The 17,412-nt window shown below is 44.1% G+C and overlaps 1 protein-coding gene across 1 annotated transcript in view; it reads left to right on the plus strand.

Moving 5' to 3' along the window:
* The window catches only part of LOC144721221 (dynein axonemal heavy chain 3-like), an 814,808-nt gene that overhangs the window by 40,653 nt on the left and 756,743 nt on the right, over positions 1-17,412 (plus strand). Inside the window, exon 2 of the mRNA XM_078598660.1 lies at positions 2,693-2,785. Coding sequence (XP_078454786.1) covers positions 2,699-2,785 — 87 coding nt within the window. The 5' untranslated portion in view covers positions 2,693-2,698. The remainder of the gene's footprint in view (positions 1-2,692; positions 2,786-17,412) is intronic.

The raw sequence follows: 17,412 nt of genomic DNA on the forward strand, positions 1-17,412 counted from the left end.
TTCGCTCCGCATGCTGGGAGAGCTTTTTTAGGAGCTGAACTGAAAGCACGTGGAGCGAAACGTCAGTCTTCCCGCCAGACATCACGTGGTACAACCTGAGAACACATCGGAGAGCTGTGTACAGCGCAACCCCAAACATCTGCACAGTGGCTTCTGTATTGTTTCTTAACTCGTTGTGTTATTTGTACCATTTGGGTCACTGCATTAGCTTCAGGCAGGCGTCCTTGAAGTCTATGGACGATAGCCAATCATTCGCCTGTAGCACACGACGAATGGATGGCACCGTGAACAAATAACCGCCTGGGACCCAGGTATTGCAATGGGCTGCTGGCGGGTGCTCCAGAAAGACGGGGGCGTCTCAATAGCGTCGCATTTGCCTAACTTACCCGCACCTCCGATTTAGGACGGGTGGCTACGTACGGCGCGACAGAAGTTCAACGCACCTACAAACACGTGATTCTCACGCGCGCTGCGCGAAAGATGTTAATTACGGTACACGTACGTTTCACATTGTTATAGCAGGATTTGCTCAGTAGGCGGCGATGTTGCGATGCCACTTTACCCAATTAACAAAATAGACAAGCAGACATTGTCGCGTTCATATACAGTATTTATATCCCTCTCTCCACACAGAATACACAAGTTTAAAATGTTTAACACAACCCATCAGCTCAAAGGCCTTCTTGTAGTTCATCATATCAGCAGCAGTACAAGAAAACACTGGATGGGTTTCGACATTCAGTGCCTCATCAGTACAGTCAGGTTTTGTAAAAATACAAAACGTTTTTGTTTACGTGGAGAGACGGAAACATGAATGTTGCCCGCTTATTCATTTTGTTTTGAAAATTCGCTGTAAAAAATTACATTATTAAATATGTATTAAATTTGTAATACATTTGCCAACTTGGAAAACATGGACATCACACGTGGCCTGTGAAGCTGATGGGTGCACTTTGTTTGGTTCCTACTCCCGCAGTGTTAACCAGGGTGGCCGCTGGGCTCCGACCACACAACTCTTTAACAAGCGTAAATGTATGGACTGTATGTTGAACTTCTTTCGCACCGTGCGTAGCCAACCGTGCTAATCGGAGGTGCGGTGGGAAGGACAACAAACTAAACACAAAAGCAGTAAAAAAATGAGTTTTCAATCTAGATGATTTAAAGGTCCTGCCTAATATCAGAAGGGAGAGCGTTCCAGACGGCCGCAGAAGCGCATCTGAACGCGCGCGCGATGCGGTGACCACCGTCTTTGTTCGATGGCTGTCCAAAAGCCCCCGCTGCGAGTATGAGCGGAGTTCGCGTGATGATGGTTTACACGTTGCGGTTCATTCGTGGCAAGAAAACGTCAAATGCAGGTTGCGAATGAGGTCAGAAAGGGGCCCCTTTCGCAGGGGACACACGCAGAGCATCCTCTGGGAGGAGCGTGGGGTGGGTGCGGTTCATTGGGTCTTAGCGACAGTCGTAACATGGGGGCGACTCCGTGATTTACTGGGAACCTTTAGTGCAAACTTCAACATTCTGTTCCCTCCTTGCAAATGACAAAGTGTCCGGGAGCTAAATGGCAATGCTGAGGTCTGTTGGTCATGGCGGGAGGGCTTCAGCTGAGAGTTCGTGTAGTTTTGCTATTCCTCCTCCTTTGAAGGAGTGCAGAGGTTTTGGTTACATGGCCGCAGTCGCCACAGTGGTGAGATGCTAGCTACCTCGCCTGGTCTGCAGGAGTTCGTGGGTTCGACCCTGACGCCTGCTGTGTATTTGCATGTCTCCCCCCACCCCCCCCCCCCCCCCGTGGTTACGTAGATTTTTCCCTGCATCCTCCGGTTTTTCCCTCCACAATTATAATCAACACGCGTTTAGAGTATAATACTGCTATACATTAAGCCACTTCGTTGAGCTATCATTTGTTGCCAGGTCTCTTCTGAAAGAGAGACTTTTTTTGCTCAGTGGGCCTTATCTGGTAAAATAAAAAAAAAAGTCGTTCTCGTTTTAATTTCAGTCGCACGACTACCGTGGCTCGCGTTAAATGTTATATTCACGAGCCAGATGTGCGCATTGGCCTGTCGATGTTCGCAATGCGGTTGATGGTTGCGCCGTTGTCTTCGAGGAGGAATGTTGAAGGCAGCTGGGGGTTGTTTGGGTCTCGCGTTGTTCCACTCTCGTGCAATGACATGGATCGTCGAGTAGAGGGCGCTGTGCAATGACATCGTTGTTCCCCCCCCCCCCCACAACTGCACAGTTGTTAAACATTTCCTCTGAAATGTTGTTGCTGGTCTAATAATAATAACAATGCTCGGAATTAGGATTCGGGATTTCTTGTCATTTTTGAAGGAGGAAAACTCCGTGGACGTTCCTAAAAACATGTTTTGTTTTAATGTAAGAGCCAACTAACATTTTCTTTCACCTATAGCCTTCCAACTCTGACTCTGGACCACCAAAAAAGAGGAAAGACTTGCCCATTATCCATTGCAGCCTTTTTGACTTTCGATTGTTAGCTTGTGCAATGCCTTTCAGAGAAAAACCACAGCCGTTTCAGTTCGGTAATTGTAAACGCTTTAGACGTGGAAGACAATTGCTCCGAACCCCAATCTCCGCTCCCAATTGGTGGTGTGCATTTGAGTGACACCGGCGTGTGTGTGTGTGTGCGGTGTGTGTGCTGTGTGTCCGTGTGTGCTGTGTGTCCGTGTCTCCCCCACAGCCTCCGATGTCGAGCCTGGAGAAGTGCAGCCCAAACAGACACGGGTCTCGGCCACAGGCGGCCACGCAGCTTCCACCTCTCGGCCTGCCGCAGGTAAAGGCGGAGAGGCGGCTGTGTCCACGGTCGCTACTTCACTTGAGCAGTTGGGCAACGTGAGCCAACCATTTAATTTCGTGCTGGAACAAATCATCATCATCAACAACAATCGTAGTCAATCCACTGCTGGATGAACACCTCCCCAGGCTGTGCCAGCTCTCTCCTAAACATCTCACCGATTCGCTTACATTTTTTTTAAATTCCACTGTGATAACGTAAATGTTCTGATATTGCTCTCATGATTTTTCCAAAGACCACACTTTGTCATATGGGAGATGGAGCTCTTTGCAGCCAGGCTCCGCGACTGTGGAATTCCCTTACTCGCTCCATCACGGAACCTGAGTCTGTTACACGTTTTAAAAAGCGTCTTAAGGCTCAGACTGTCCGCATAACCTAAGGTTCACATAAAGCGCTTTGAGGCCTTGCGTGAATTGCGCTGTAGAAAACCCAGTTTTGTTATTATTGTTATCATTATGACCCTGCGATGTCATAATCCAACCCAGCACCTGGACGTGAGCTCCTTTCGTTGCTCTGCCGACTGGCGATTGTCATCTCGGACGCGTTCCGCTGCTTGGCTGCCACTCCATTATTCTTGAGACCATGGGCCATCGTCCCTTCTCGGGGAACGGGTCCTGCCCAAGTCCACATACGATTCGTTGATTGTAAGAAAAAAATATTCACTTAATTTTTTTTGCTTATAAACATTCTGTTAATCAGCAGGTATTTAAAAATTATGGATGTCCGGGGCCTGGCCTCTGAAACCCTGACAAACGCGGTGCGTGCATCATAGTGTGAAGTAGCGATGACGAGTGATGGCGACGTCATAAGTCCTCTTTAAGAATACACGTTTTTGTCTTTTGTTGGTGGAAATCGCTTAATTTGAAAACGATATGCAAATAGTTTGCTATTTAATCAGTGCAACGACGCAATAGTTTAATCATTAATTAATTATTTCAGTAATCGATTCTTGCAGCAGCTCTATATTTAACTTTAAATGCTAGGTCGCAATGATCCTGTTTAACCTATTGTGTGTATTGACTTTGTGTGATCCTGCTCAACGTGGCAACACGAGGCCTAGAGAGCACTGCGTGGCTTTCTTGCCAGCCACCTTTGTGCACGTGCATTCAACAAGATGCCTTTGATGGGCACTTGCGCTGCGTCTTGGGCCATCCGACACGTGTGAAGTTGACATGCAAATGTGCACTTTAAAAAAAGGAGGAATTTGATGAATATTCTGGGGGGACTGCATTTTCAACTACTGTATGTAAAGTGGGAGACATCCGTGTGGGATTTCTATTACGGATGCCTTCTCCTCATAGCCGCACAGCCAAATAATCATAGAAACCGTAATAATTTTACCCACAAGGACATTCAAGAAGCTGCTCATATCCCTGGCAACTTCAAGAGGGAAAGAGCAATTGTACTGCAGCGTGGGTAGTCACGATGTGTATTGTATTGTGGAATCTTGCACGGTATGTGAAGGCTCAAAAAGTGTTCTGGTGACTCACATTGCAACCACAAGCCAACAATGGCTCAATGTTGCGCGTTTCCAGGGATGATTGAGAGCTGCGAGCCTGGATCTTAAGAGGTAAAACATAATTGTCATCATCGCGTCTCACGAATGAGCACAGTGGTACGAGTTGTCTGTTCGCTTTCATATTCCCAGTTAGAATCCCATTGGCACACTTGTCATGCCGCGTTTCCACAAAACCCTTGGGAACCGGGTTGGCACGGTGTTTGAATCGGCCAATAGCAGTAGCGCGTTCACCGCCTGTTTGCAAAGATCCACGATTCAAATCCGGAAGACCGCCCAGGTTATTACTGCGGGTTTATTAAAAGTAAAATACTCACGATCTAAAACTATGAAAACTGAACATTTTTTTTTTATTTTACCAGGTCAGGCCCACTCAGCTCGTTTTCAGAAGTGACCTGGTCACAAATGATAGCTCAACGAAGTGTCAATCAAATGGAAATGTATAGCAACCAAATACCTCTAAATGCGTGTTGATTCTAAATAAGGGAAAAACCGGAGGACCCAGAGAAAAATTCACGCAACCACGGGGAGAACATGCAGACTCCAAATATACAGGCGTCAGGGTTGAGGATCGAACCCACGACCTCCTGCGCACCAGGCGAGGTAGTTAGCATCTCGCTACCGTGGTGGCCCCTGCTTCGCAGTAGAAATCAAAGATCCTGTGATGTCATTCGAAACAAGTAGGCCATTGTGTTCTATCGCCATTTGCTAAAAGTAGAAAATTCCACTGCAAGTGTGTATGGCATAGTGATCAGCACCCTCTATTGCCAGACTATTGCCTGAAAGCAGCCACGGTGCTAAATCACCTTGCGCCCACAGGGATAGCTGCCACCGGGGGTGCCCTTTCTAGTGGTAGGGATGAGAGGGGATGCAAGGCGCTTATCGCGTGTAACGTGCCCCGACTTAACGGACGCAAATCATTATAATTATTACCCAAGAGTCTAGGTTTCAATAGTAGCTCTGCCGAGGTCAACCAACCACAAAACTATTAAACTAAGCAATTATTTTTATTTTACCGGGCAAGGCCTGGTGATTTGTTTACCATTCCTATACTTTGCACTCCTATCGTGTTTTTGTATTGTCTGTTGTTGTAACATTCTGACCCACCCCGACTGGACATTTGCGAATAAGAGCTTTATAGCCCATCGGATTCCTCCAGTATAAATGAAGATTACGATTCTGAGCTAAACAGGTATTTTTCAGAAGCAACATGGCCACAAATAATAGCCCAACGAAGTGGCTTATTGTGTGGAAATTTACAGCAGCCAAATACTCTAAACTAACCATGCCCTGGGACAATTGCGGAACCAATCGTGATGTCACGGGTTCAGTGTGGAAGCCGGATGTTCGTGCTGCCACGTCACTCGCCTAAGTTCAACTTCCCAGCTGTAAGAAAAAAAACTGAGGTGAAAATTTCATGAAAAATATAAATGTTAGCTTAAAATATCCTCACCTAATCCATGCCTAAATTACATTTTGTAAAGAAATATGCTTATAATAGCTGACCAAGGCTGTGGAGGGTTGGATGAAGAGGTGCATAGGGGACAGAGTGGGAGTGGTAGAGCTCATTGAGCATAACAGAATCCGAGCCTTGCTGTGTATGTATGTTGTATGTATGTTTAACTTTTTTCGCACCATATATAACCAACCGTGCTAATCGGAGGTGCGGAGGAAGGACAACAAACTAAACACAAGAAGCAGTTCTAAAGAATTGAGTTTTCAATATAGATTTAACCGAGCGTATAGCTCCAGTGGCCTTCTAATATCGGAAGGGAGAGCGTTCCAGACGGCCGCGGAAGCGCGTCTGAAAGTGCGCGATGCGGTGGCCATCTTTGTTCGATGACCTAGTCCAAAAGCCGCTGGGAGGATGGCGTTCGTCTCTGGGCCAGAACTGGGATGCTCTTGTGCGAGCAGGACCCAGTTCTCTGTGGTGCTCGAAACGAGGCTTAAGTATTATACTCTTAGGTTTTTCGGTAAAGTCACGTAGGTAAAAAATAAATAATAATAAAATAATATAAATAATAATAGAAGTAAAATAATAAGTAAAGGTAAATAATTGTATTTATATTATTAGTTCTATCATTTTTAATTATTTATTTTTTACCTACGTGACTTTACCGAAAAACCTAAGAGTATGAATCCTTGCAGTCACGAAAGCTTCAAATCTAGAAAGGCTTAAGTATCTTTGACGTTGGATAATGAAAAGAGGCAAAGTACAAAACAAATGTCAGCGCAAAAAAAAAAAAACTCTTAAGATGTTACGCTTAATAATGGTTATAACCCAATTTTAAAAAGTGCAGAAAACTATCCTGTGGTAACCAACAACATTTCTAATGAAAAGTAAACATGCTTTAGCAACAGCATGTCGACATTGAAAAATGTTGAAGACTTAGTAATTGAATATATGGGGGAAAATATTTAAAATATGCTGTGGTTGAATGGCTACGGTAATGATATTTAAACAAGTTATTCTAAGCTGGTCATTGAGATGGCCTTTCTTTAATGAGGACTAGCATATATTGGAACTGTGTGTGAACATGAACCTGCACATTTTAATTATTTGTAGTGGCTTACTGCAACAAATGTATTTGATGCCTTAAATATTTTTTTAGACAAATTACGCGTTCCGAGATATATTAGAAATAATACGCACACGACATCATGCGGAAACAACCACAGTACATTGCAAGCCCCATAATAACACGCATAATAGTAATGTCAACAAAGCGTAGACCAACACGCTTACATCTTTAAGTGGTGAATTTATTTTTAAATATTCCTTTCGAAGTCAAATTGCCTTTCCGCTCTAAAGAGTGCAGTGCAGAGTGCTCTTTTCTGGTGTTGGTGCCGAACGAGTGAAGGAAACTTCCACATTCCTATATGGTGAAGGCGCGTTCTCACAATTGGACAGGCACGATTTACTTTCTACGCAGTCGTACTTTTATTCTCAAACGCTGAAATGATAATGGGATGAGTCAACCCCTGATGGGATTTGAAGTCACCGCCTTTAGATCGCTGGTTGGCATTCTGCCGCGGTGCCGCATTGTCAAGAGTCTTTCTGTACACGTGTGCACGTGTGTATACGGGCTCAGAGTACGCGGACCTGCTCATACGCCACCGACCCCAATTTACACTCACACTTTGTGTGACTCGGTACTTTCGCCATCACGCGGACATGGATTTGAGGGCTATGTAACTCTATTGATGAGTCCACCCAGCAGGAATCTTTCGTATTTATGATATACAGGTGATTAGTGAATCATTTACTGTGCAGTTATTAAACATGTATGTACATTTATTTCTATTTCATATTGACTCACATTTTATATACATTCGTATCGTAATATAGTAGTATATAGTAATGTATGTAGTAATGTAGTCGTATTGAGTATATATAGTAATGTAATAGTATATAGTAATGTAGTACTATATAGTAACGTACACAGTAGTAGTATATAGTAGTGTATATCTACATTGTATCTACACTCGTATAGGCGAACCCCAACTTATGCGAATTCGCGTTTACGGTGGTGGTACACGGAACCTAACCCCCGCCGCACACTCTGAGGCCTTGCTGTACATGTATATACAGGGTGGCCCAAACGTCAGGACGCAATGGGGTTTTTATTTTTTTTACAAATCACTTAAGGGTTACTTCATATATTTTAATAAATGTTCAAACTGACTTCCATACACATTGAATGCACGCCTGAATTATCTATTGAAATTAATTTAGGACTTTATTTTCTTTGGGTCTTTCGGTAAAGTCACGTCGATGGTTCGAAGAAAATAACAAGAAACTACGACGTTTCGATCGATGACGACCGCTTGTGTTGTGATCGAAACGTCGTTTTTTGTTCTTTTCTTTTAACCTATCTACGTGACTTTACCCAAAGACCCAAAGAATATGAATTCCTGCAGTCACGAAAGCGTTAAGTCAGGACTTGACTTGTTTAAGATTACCGGTAAAGTCTGTGAATTATTCCTCAATTACATGTTGTTGTGTCAATTCTCTCAGCGTTCTAGGTCGTGCTTTGTAAACCACAGATTTGAGGCGAGATATTAATAATGAGTGTAGATAAAATACATATCTGTCAACCCAAACGGTTTACCCGTATTGTTGAACATGGAAATTGAGTTTTTAGGTCCATACGGCATAACAGCCGTTTCAATACGGGCAATTTTTTAAAAATATTTGTTTGTGTTTCTCCCTTGTGATGGGATTTTGTAGGATGAACGTTGATGTTTGTAAGGGGCACGGGGTGACCAACAATGTCTGAATTGGTCTGTAATAAGGTAGGCACTGGTAAGGGGTTGACAGGTATGAACATATAATAAATAAAACAATAAACAATCAAATGTAATGTAATTGTTGAAATAAATTAAATAACCCAATGTGTCCTTACCTTTTGGGCCACCCTGTATATAGGCACAGATGAACTGCAGAGATTTTTTCTTTCAATCCCACTTAATTTGGAGTGAAGCTGCTGCAGATCAATGCAGATTGGGATTTCACAATGTATTAGTAGAAACCAATACATTGTACGTAGCCAGCATTCGATAATAATTAAAACCTGGTTCTGCTCTTTGTAGATTAAGTGGAGCTCATTGATCTGTGGTTGGGAATTGAATGTAGTGGATATAATAAAAATATAAAATATGTTTGTGACAAGTGTGTTATCCGCTGATAAAACAAAGTAAATAAGATTTTCTCAACGCTTATAATCCGACAATTTTTGAACGTGACAGCTGCTATATAAAAACTACAGCACACTAAACCAAACTATTAAACAATTTTCATTTTAACAGGTAAGGCCCACTGAGATATGTAGTTCTTATTCAGAAGCGACCTGGCCACAAATGATAGCTCAACGAAGTGGTTTATCGCGTGGAAATGTATAGCAGCCAAATCCTCTAAACGCGTGATGTTGATTCTAAATGTGGAGGGGAAAAACCGGGGCACCCGGAAAAAAATCCACACGACCACGGGGAGAACATGCAAACTCCAAATATACAGGTGTCAGAGTCGGAATCGGAATCGAACCCACGACCTCCTGTATATCAGACAAGGGAGTTGACATCTCGCCGTTGGCACTGTACACACGAGGTGCGCAGAGCACAGTGCATGCATTCTTTCAGTGCAACATCGATATTTGTATTTGAAAGAGTTGGGAATATATATTGTCATGCAATATTTCCATATGAGATTTAAAACATTTATTTGGTATGCTTCGTTGTAATTTATTTTCATAATTCAGTGTAGTCGTAAAAAAACTGCAAATTTATTTCAGTGTATAACATTCTAATGCATGTAACTTCAAATGTGGGGAAATCACAAATTCTTTGTCAAAGGGTAATGCAATTTGGTTGAAATACATTCATGGGTTTTACATTTTTTAAATTACATTGGATAAAGTTCCTTGGATGGATGGGCACTTTAAGAACGTTTCACAGTGCAGTGGTGTACATTTTCTCAACATAACGGGTGCGGGATTCCTTGAGAACCCAAGGGCAGATTCATTGACATTTTGAAGGGCTTTGGGAAGCCGTTCAGAGTTGTCATTCACGTGAATAACTGAGGCTTATTTTAAGCCTGTAAGCTCCTGTGTGCCCGCAGTCAGATCTAGACTCCAATTTGGATAGGCCCTGTAATCTGTTTCCAGTCCCTTTGGCAAGATTGGCCAAAAGCAGTCAATACATTTTTTTTTTAATATTACAATACTTTATTTGCCACTGCAGTTCGGCTGTGTGTGGTGGTGAAGCTGTCCCTGTAGTCCAGCGACTTGCAGGTCGGGTTGATGGACCACACTTGGGCTTGCCACCTAACAAGATTTTTCCAGATTGTCCCCTTGTTGAGGTACCTGTCCTGGGAAATCCGCAAACCCTGAGGGGATATTAAAAGTCCACTTTTATTGTTTTCAATTTGGGTAACACTATACCTCACAAGAACTTCAATTTACATGTAGTTCTCTTGCGGTGTTGTGAGATATTCCTCTTCATAGTTTTTTGTTACGTCAGATGTGGAAACCCAAATCACACTGGGATGGGGAGAATAATGTTGAAGACAGGCCCTGGCTGGGCAGGGCCCGTGTGAAGGGGGATAGTACATCAAGTCGTTTCTGACCTGTCTATGCAGAGATTGAGGGCTTTTTTTGCTATGTGAGGAGTTGCAACTATGGCTGGTTATCGTTGACGTCTTCTTCCCTCAAATACCTGCTCTCCCGAACTTCTCTCATAACGTGCACGTCTTCATTTGAGTACAGCCTCGAGGGATGCAGTAATTTTAGATGCCTCGTAAATTGAAATTGTACTACGTAGTACATTACTAAACCGTGCATGTGGAAATGTAAAAATGAAGTGATCTCGCGTTCCTAGCAGGATCTTCTGGAGAGAAGTCTTCACACGAAGCAAGGTTTTTACGGGAACATGTTGCACGCCAATATTTTGTAAGATGCTTTGGAAAAGGAAAACGCACCCTGAAGCTTGCACATTTGTGGGCTCGTATCCCTGATCAATGTCAGCTCAGCTCATCATCCCTTCATGGCCTATACAATGAGTACCACATTGCGGTAAGTCCACAGCGATTGCCTGAAACGGCCGCAGGTCCAGCTCCGTCGAGCTGCTGCCTTAGGCACAGCTGAGGGCATTGCACGTGCAATGTGGTGGTCACGTGACACACTTCACTTCACCTCATGCACGTCTCCTCTCTGACCATTCATTACCTCGTCCTAGGTTTTGCCGCAATATGCCTGTTTTCGGTGCAATATGTCCTCGTTTATTTTGTTAATATTGTTTATTTTTGGTTCTGTAAGCACAATTTTTTACATGCAATCTGCCACACATTCTGTTCCGACGTTGCCTCTTCCTCCGCACGGATCACTCCAACGTTGCTGAGCTTGTGCTCAACTGCTGACGCACCACAGATCCCCCTTGCAAACGATGCTGGGCGACGGGCTAAGTGGGACTCTCCACGTAACAAACAAACATCGATTGATTGAGGGCAGGATGGGAGTCGTATCTTCCTGCTGCGTGTGCGCAGCACACCTACGTGGCTTGTAGTCAAATCTGTTTGTGTCCAGCCCACACGCATTCTCCCGGTTGCGATGGGTTTTCTCATCGCTTTCAGAAAGTCTCGGATGTCAAGTGATCATCCCGTCGGAGATTTGATCCCGTCGTAGGAATGTGTCATTTCTACCGTTAGTCCAGCGCCTCAGGGTCGCTGTCTTCGCGTGCAAGTGAAAACTGTGCACGTTACAAATTTGCATCATCATTATTATTATCATTGACAGACAGAGGATACCAGCACCAACACCAGTCCTATGGTTGCGTAAGCACGGAGACGTCTTGATTTGTGTCACTTTGAGAGAGTTGTCAGGTGACTCCTGTGTGATGGAGCCATCCAGAAAACTTTACAAAAAGCGGATATTAAAAAAGTGAAAGTTTTATCCGTTCACACTAGACCTGTCTGATTTGCAAGCAATGTTTTCATCTTCTATCTGGCTACAAGGGAGATCATTCGCAGAGCCCACAAAAACATAAATAAGAAATGCGGTGAAGAAATGTCATCAATCTGTGATGTTTTTTGGTCCAACTTACCATGTCATTCCATTCCAACATTTTTGTTGTCAGAGAAAAACTTAACACACTTTCTTTACTGTTGGGCATATCACAATTTCATCGCGTGTTTTTTTTTTTTCACTTGATAACATTTTCGTTTCAAAAAGTACTTTTTACCTGCCTGCCATAAATAAACACATTTTTGCAGAAGATCCTCGCTTTGTCTGTTCGGCCACTTCCTCATTGACACAGCATTTTGAACATATTAGCAATTTATGGAACACAGGCAGATGATGGGCCGAGTTCACCCTCAGCCTACATTTGAACTTGCAACCTTCTGATTGTGAGGAGGCACGTGCTTTGCCCCAGCAGCATATGGTGTATCTATTAGTGGGCTAATATTTGCTTGGGTCGGGCAGTGGTGCAGCGGTGAGTGAACCATGCTTTGAATCTGGTAAGCTGAGCTCCGTTCCCAGCCGCGGTTCACATCAGTCGCGAGTTAAATATGAAACGGTCCTGGGACTTCCACCCTACAGTGGTGGCTAGGATATGTTAATTACCTCGCCTTGTATACAGGAGGTCGTGGGTTCGATCCTGACACCTGTGTGTTTGGAGTCTGCATGTCTCTCCCCATGGTCGTGTGGATTTTTCTCCGGGTCCTCCAGTTTTTCTCTCCACATTTAGAAACATGCCCTTAGAGCATTTGGCTGCTATCAATTTACACACGACAAACCAACTTCGTTCAGTTATCATTTGTGATAGCCAGGTCGCTTCTGAAAAAGAGCTATGTAGCTCAGTGGGCCTTACCTGGTAAAAAAAACGATTTAGTTTAATCAACCCACAATGGCCAGTGTGGTAAAGTATGGTCAAACAACCCCCTGATTGACACGGCATTGTGAGTCCATTCTCCAGCAGTGGATCCACAAAGGGGAGTACGTTATTGATTATTATATTACCTTATTCTTCAGATCATGAGACACACTTCTTCGTGTCTTATTATCTGGAGAGTTGTGGATGTGTCCCATAATCCGATCGGTGTGTGTGTGTGATTTGTATGACACCATATGCACAGGGCATATGTTCGTAGGTGCATATTTCGTTTTCCAGAGCTTCTTATAATCCAGATAATATGGTCAATATCTAATTAGTTATTTCCTCACTTTTTGTTCCACCCTATCACGATTCTGTTCTTGCACATGGCAATGTGTTCAGGAGCTATATGTCAATGTCGAGGTCTGCTATTCATCACGAGAGGGCTTCAGGAGAGAGTTTGTGTAGTTTTGCTATTCCTCCGTTGAATGAGCGCAGACTACCAGTGCTTTACCAAATGATCCACAGTTTTGGTTGCATGTTCACAGTCGCACCACTGTGGCCGGTGTCTCTAACTTTACATTCACGAAGGAGATGCGCACATCGATGTTCCGACGTGGTTGATGGTACACCAGTGTCACGATTATGCAGCATATGTAATAGCTGGCCTTGTATATTCACACAACACAAAGCCAAATTGTATCAGATATGGCGGGATTGCGGCTAAAGACGGTATTGCCTGTAGAGCATACATTTATCCACATTTGCGAGAGAATGAGTTTCTCACATCTCCTTGCACGGTGTGTGCTTAAGCTCAGCTCCAGGCATGTTAAGCACGTGACCTGTGCTTCACTCAGGTTTATTTTATGCGCTTTTGCGCTGTCGCTTGACGCATTGTAATGCAGCGTTTGTGAAATGTTACAAATCACATTGTGCTCGAACTTTCCTCGCTTGAAAACGCCGCGCCAAAAGCTCCTTATTTCTCCACTCGCGATAGCAACAGAGGGCCTGAACATGTAGATTAGACAACGTTTCTTTGTGTGCCAATCTACAATTTCCGCTCTTGTACAACGACTTGTCCCTAAATAATTCCATTTGGGAGTCGGAGGGTAGCCTAATGTTATTGAGGGTACAACCTCTTTTGTACCCAGTATTAAACCCCGTATCTTAAAATCTCCCAACAGATGTTCGAAGGCGGCGGAGAAGGATAGCATGCGGCAGAGCAGGTGGCGGATAACGGAGAGCCTTATCACACCTGTGCAGATGCGCCTGGATTTTTCCATTGACTCTGTGGCAAGAGGGCCCCCGAACTCACAAATTAGAAGGTTGTGAGTTCAAACTCCAGTCGATTGTCAACTCAGCCCATTGTTCACGTAGCCCATGATCTGTAATACGAGTTGGAATGCAGCTGTGAGGAATTGGCGAGCACGCTACAATTGTTTTCACCTTCTATCGGACTTCAAGGGAGATCATTCACAGAGCCCACAAATAGATGAATACGAAATGAGGTGAAGACATTGCATCAATCTGTAATGTTTTTGGGCCGACGTACCATGCCATTCGATTAAGAGGGCCCAACTCATAATTAGAAGGTTGCGAGTGCAAATTCCAACTCAGTCCAATATTTGTATGCATGTTGAACTTCTTTCGCACCATACGTTTACAACCATGCTAATCGGAGGTGCGGTTTATTTAGCCCATGATCTATCATACGAGTTGGAATGCCGCCGTGAATTATTGGCTAGCACACTGCATTTTATCAAAACAACTGGTCGATCGGCAGTCCTGGGTGGGCATCTCCTAGGTGGTGTCAGCCTTAAAATTAGCAGCTGATGCAGTGTGTGTGAATAGCAGCACTGTGCGGAACAAAGATGGCCACGTGTGGTACCGGCCGCACCACTCACTGGTGTGCAGTGCCGGCCTTCATCGGTGCTTACGAACTGCACTTGACCCAATCTATAGAACTGCATATATATCATTCTTCCGTTGTCTCTGTGTATCTGAGTATGTGCCACTTTTAACACACCTCATAGGAATCCATATTCTTCAAACTACGTCTACAAATTTAGTATCGATCGAAAGCCCCGTCGTTTGCAGATGTGCTTTTTGGACGACTTCTCCTTGCCGAGTTGCGGGCGTGAAACAAAACAACGCAGTTTATGCTTACTACAAAATTGTAAATTTCTCCGACACTAACATGTTGATGCACATTACAAAATCAAATGTTTCTCTGCTGACTGCTGGGGCCAATTGTCAGCCTAGTGACAGGCTCTCCTAGCAACGACTGGGCCAGGAAGTCATAGGAGAGCACCAGCAAGCTTGGTGGGAGTTGCTGGATGGAATGATTGATTCAATGAATGAGGTAAGAATGAGAGTGAATGAGATAAATGAGGGTATCAGGTATGAATGAGAGGATTTGAGTGATTTAATGAGGTAAGAATAAGAGGTAAAAGTTGATGAGGCAACAACTGCATTTTGTCTTTAGTTTGTTGTCCTACCCCCACACCTCCGATTAGCACGGTTGGCTACGTACGGTGCAAAAGAAGTTCAGCATAATACAGGAATGAGAATGAAAGGATTTAGTACATGAGATGAGATTGAGAAAGAGAGATGTGAGTGATTGAGGTAAGAATGAGCATGGATGAGTAGATGACTTCGTTTAATTAGAGATGAGATTTACCTCAAAAATAGATATTTTCAAATAATAAAAATGTCCTTATACATTCTGTGAAAATCAACAACGAGACCTTAAAGTGCTTATGTGCATTGTAAAATCGAATGTTTTGCTGGTCGTCAGCCAGAACAAAACTTGTGGACATGAAAAGACCGGTAAGTAAATGGGGGATAAATGAGTGAATAAAAAGCACGAGAGGTTTTAGTGAGTGAAAGAACGAGCGGAATGAGTAAGTAAACGAGTGAGCGAAATGAGAGGATTGAGTGAGGGAGCAATGAGGGAATGGGTGAGAATGAATGAGAAGAATGGATTGAAGGAATGAACGAGCGCTATGAGTGACTTAATGAGAGATGCGCGGGTGAATGAGCAAGGAATGAGTGAGAAATAAGTGAGCAAGTGAGAGTGAAGCGTAGTGGTGTGACGCAGTTGTGTGGTATCGTGTTCAGTGGTGTAATGGAATGGCGTGATAGTGTACACAAGTGGTAGTGGTGTGGTGCAGTGGTGTACGGGGGTAGTGCGTGGTGTGCTTTAGTGGTGTGATGCGGTGTGGCGGTGTGGTGTGGTCATGGAATGCAGTGGTGCTGTGGTTCGGTGTGTCTGGTGAGGGCCAGGTTCATAAGGGGTAATTGGTGTGGTGGGAGTGTGTCTGGTCACAGGGGAGTCGTGTCTGGGGAGCTTCGGGAGTCTCAAACAGAGCCGATGGTGGAGGAATCGAAGGGGAGAAAAGTCTCAACTTAAATAGTAGTCTATAAACATCTTGACACAGTGGCAAATTGTTAACGGCCTCGCCTGGTATACAGGAGGTCATGGGTTCGATCCCAACCCTGACGTCTTGTATGTTTGGAGTCTTCATGTTCTCCCCGTGACCACCTGGATTTTTCTCCGGGTCCTCCGGCTTTTCCCCTCTACATTTAGAAACAACGCGCGCTTAGAGTATTCGACGACTATGCATTTCCACGTGATAAGCCACTTTGTTAAGCTATCATTTGTGGCCCGGTCGCTACTGAAAAATTGCTCTATAGCTCAGTGGGCCTTACCTGGTCAAATAAAAAATAGTTTATAGTTTAATTTATATACAGGGGAGTGGTTATGTGTGTTTACACGCGGGAGTTGTTATTTAGTGGCGAGCTGCTCTACGAACCTAGCACTCTAGTTCGATTCCCGCTCCCAGCCAACATCGGTGACAGATCACTGAATCGGTCCTGGGCCTCCTCTAGGTCATCCCATCCTTAAAACCTGGTGTGGTGTGTAAACATCGGCATTGGGAAGACAAAGGTGGCCGGGCGTGGTGTTGGCCACCCACACCCTCGTGTGCCTTGCCGGCCTTCAGAGGTGCTCGCTAACGGCACTTGCCCCAACAGTCTGTTAAATATTGTTGCGGGGGATATTTGTTTTGTGTTTGCTTGTGCTATGCAGGCAAGTGTTACGGAGTGTTGGTGGCTTGCGCAGGCAGATTTTGTGATACTCCAGCTGGCTGCGAGCTCTAAAGGAGATTACGGCACAGGAGGAGGTCAGTCTGTGAACCTGTCAGGATAGACCATTAGATGTTGTCCTGTCATGTGCCTGTGTCTTTCCTTATGCTGAAAATCTGGTTTCTTCCCACGCACAGAGCTCTCATGAATGAAATACGAGTCTTGAGACTCAGCGAGGCTTTCCTGGAAAATACGTGACATCGTCATCATCATCATCATCTTTGTCTTCCGCAGCAACAACTTTGTCATCATCATACTTTTTGGTTCTTTCGGTAAAGTCACGTAGATAGAAAAAGTCTGCCTCAGCAGCAGACCATGCTTTCCCACCTGACAATGGACGCTTGTGTTGCGCCCGAAACGTCGTGATTTATTTAATTTTATACCCACGTGACTTTACTGAAAGAACCAAAGAGTATGAATTCCTGCACTCACGAAAGCTTCAAATCAAGAGTTGTCATAATCGTTTCCCAGTTTTTAACCAAAGTAGCAACTTTCACAAGGCATGACAGATAATTATGTTTCATATTGTTTTTGCAATTGGCATACAATTATCATGTAATTATTGCCCCATACTTAT

This window comes from Lampetra planeri, chromosome 11, assembly GCF_965212315.1.
Source record: "Lampetra planeri chromosome 11, kcLamPlan1.2.h2, whole genome shotgun sequence".
NCBI lineage: Eukaryota > Metazoa > Chordata > Hyperoartia > Petromyzontiformes > Petromyzontidae > Lampetra > Lampetra planeri.